This window comes from Perkinsus marinus, assembly GCF_000006405.1.
Source record: "Perkinsus marinus ATCC 50983 genomic scaffold scf_1104296945530, whole genome shotgun sequence".
In the NCBI taxonomy this organism is placed as follows: Eukaryota; Perkinsozoa; order Perkinsida; family Perkinsidae; genus Perkinsus; species Perkinsus marinus.
The window spans coordinates 1-1,297 of NW_003211146.1; the positions used below are offsets into that span (position 1 = coordinate 1).

The 1,297-nt window shown below is 42.1% G+C and overlaps 2 protein-coding genes across 2 annotated transcripts; both read left to right on the forward strand.

Annotated features, from left to right (window-relative positions):
* Positions 1–27: 27 nt before the first annotated feature.
* Pmar_PMAR018643 (pheromone response protein, putative) lies at positions 28–523 on the forward strand (the record flags this gene model as incomplete). The annotated part of the gene is made up of 3 exons (XM_002779740.1): positions 28–54; positions 331–392; positions 441–523. Coding segments are annotated over 3 exons (172 nt in total), but the record flags the coding sequence as incomplete, so codon positions are not given.
* A 314-nt stretch (positions 524–837) lies between these two features.
* On the forward strand, positions 838–1,005 carry Pmar_PMAR018644 (hypothetical protein; the record flags this gene model as incomplete). The annotated part of the gene is made up of 1 exon (XM_002779741.1): positions 838–1,005. A coding segment is annotated over one exon (168 nt), but the record flags the coding sequence as incomplete, so codon positions are not given.
* Positions 1,006–1,297: the final 292 nt, after the last annotated feature.

A 1,297-nucleotide genomic window follows, 5' to 3' on the forward strand; every position in this document is an offset into this window, starting at 1 on the left:
AAACCGACTAGTATTGATAAGATATGTATGTCGACACTTGGACACAAGATTGCGGTAAGATGCTGGTGGACCTGTCTTGAATCTTTACGGGTGGGCATGGTATGTATCTTTGGACTGTGAGGGAAACATAGTGACAACCTCTGGGTATGTAACGTGCGATCCTACACTGGAATCTCACCCGTTCTGCGTAAAGATGCGAAATGATACGTGTGAAAAACGCGTGGACGCGATATGAAGTGGAATGGGTTTCTCGGTAGTGTTTTTGATATCATGGGTGAAACTCCGCTGTATATATGATGGAATCCCTTTTGTTGTTGTCGTTGATCGTAGGTAACACAGATAGCGGTTGGGGCTTTGCATACTCTTGCCCTAGATGCTACCTCTGGGATGGTGTACGTCCTCAACTGTATAGGTTGGAGTTGGTCATTGAGGATTTTCAGATACTCGTGGGGATGTAATGACGATGGTGCCCTTGGACGACTGGGACAGGAGAATCAACCGAGAAGGATAGATGGATTGGAAGGTGAGAATGGTGTGGTATTGCACGCGTGCGCAATGGGTTGTTGTTATTGTAGTAGGAAGGGGAAGATAGGACTTTTTGTGTTGATTCAGTAGAGGGTTTTGTACTGTTATCATATTATGATTGTTGTTATTATTATTAGTATTTTCGGTTGTTTTGTAAATGTTAGGGATGTGTATTCGATATTAGGAAAATGATAATAAGAATGATTATTCTTTAGATGAGTTAGATAAACACTGGTTGGTGATGTCTTGTCGTGTCGGAAAAATTTGTATTAAAAAGAATTGAGAAAATGTGTGGAAAAATAAGAAATTGAGATTATTTAGGTATTGATGTGTTCATTGCTGTTATTTGTTTAGGAGTGGGCGTTCGATCGATCGCGGCTGGGGATAATCATTCAACGTTCCTCGACGATCTAGGTCGGGTCTGGCTGTGTGGCACGTATAAGGTGGGTAGAGCTTGGGGGAAAGTGGGCGCTCGAATTGGTGATATATGAGTGGGGAAAGCGAGTGAAAATTGGGGAAAATCGGGAAAAATCGGGGGAAAATTGGGAAAAAATTAGAAAAAAATCGGGAAAAATCGGGGAAAATTGGGGAAAATTGGGTCGGTTGCCGAATGAGTAGGGATAGCGGAGTTATGGTAGGAAAATGGGAGGTGGTAAATTCCATTTATGCCAACGTCTTTGGGGGAAGGGGTTATCTGCTCCTGGGGTTCAAATCGTCAACTACTATTTGGTTTGAATTTCAACAAATTTTGTGGATAATTTTCCCTCTCTTT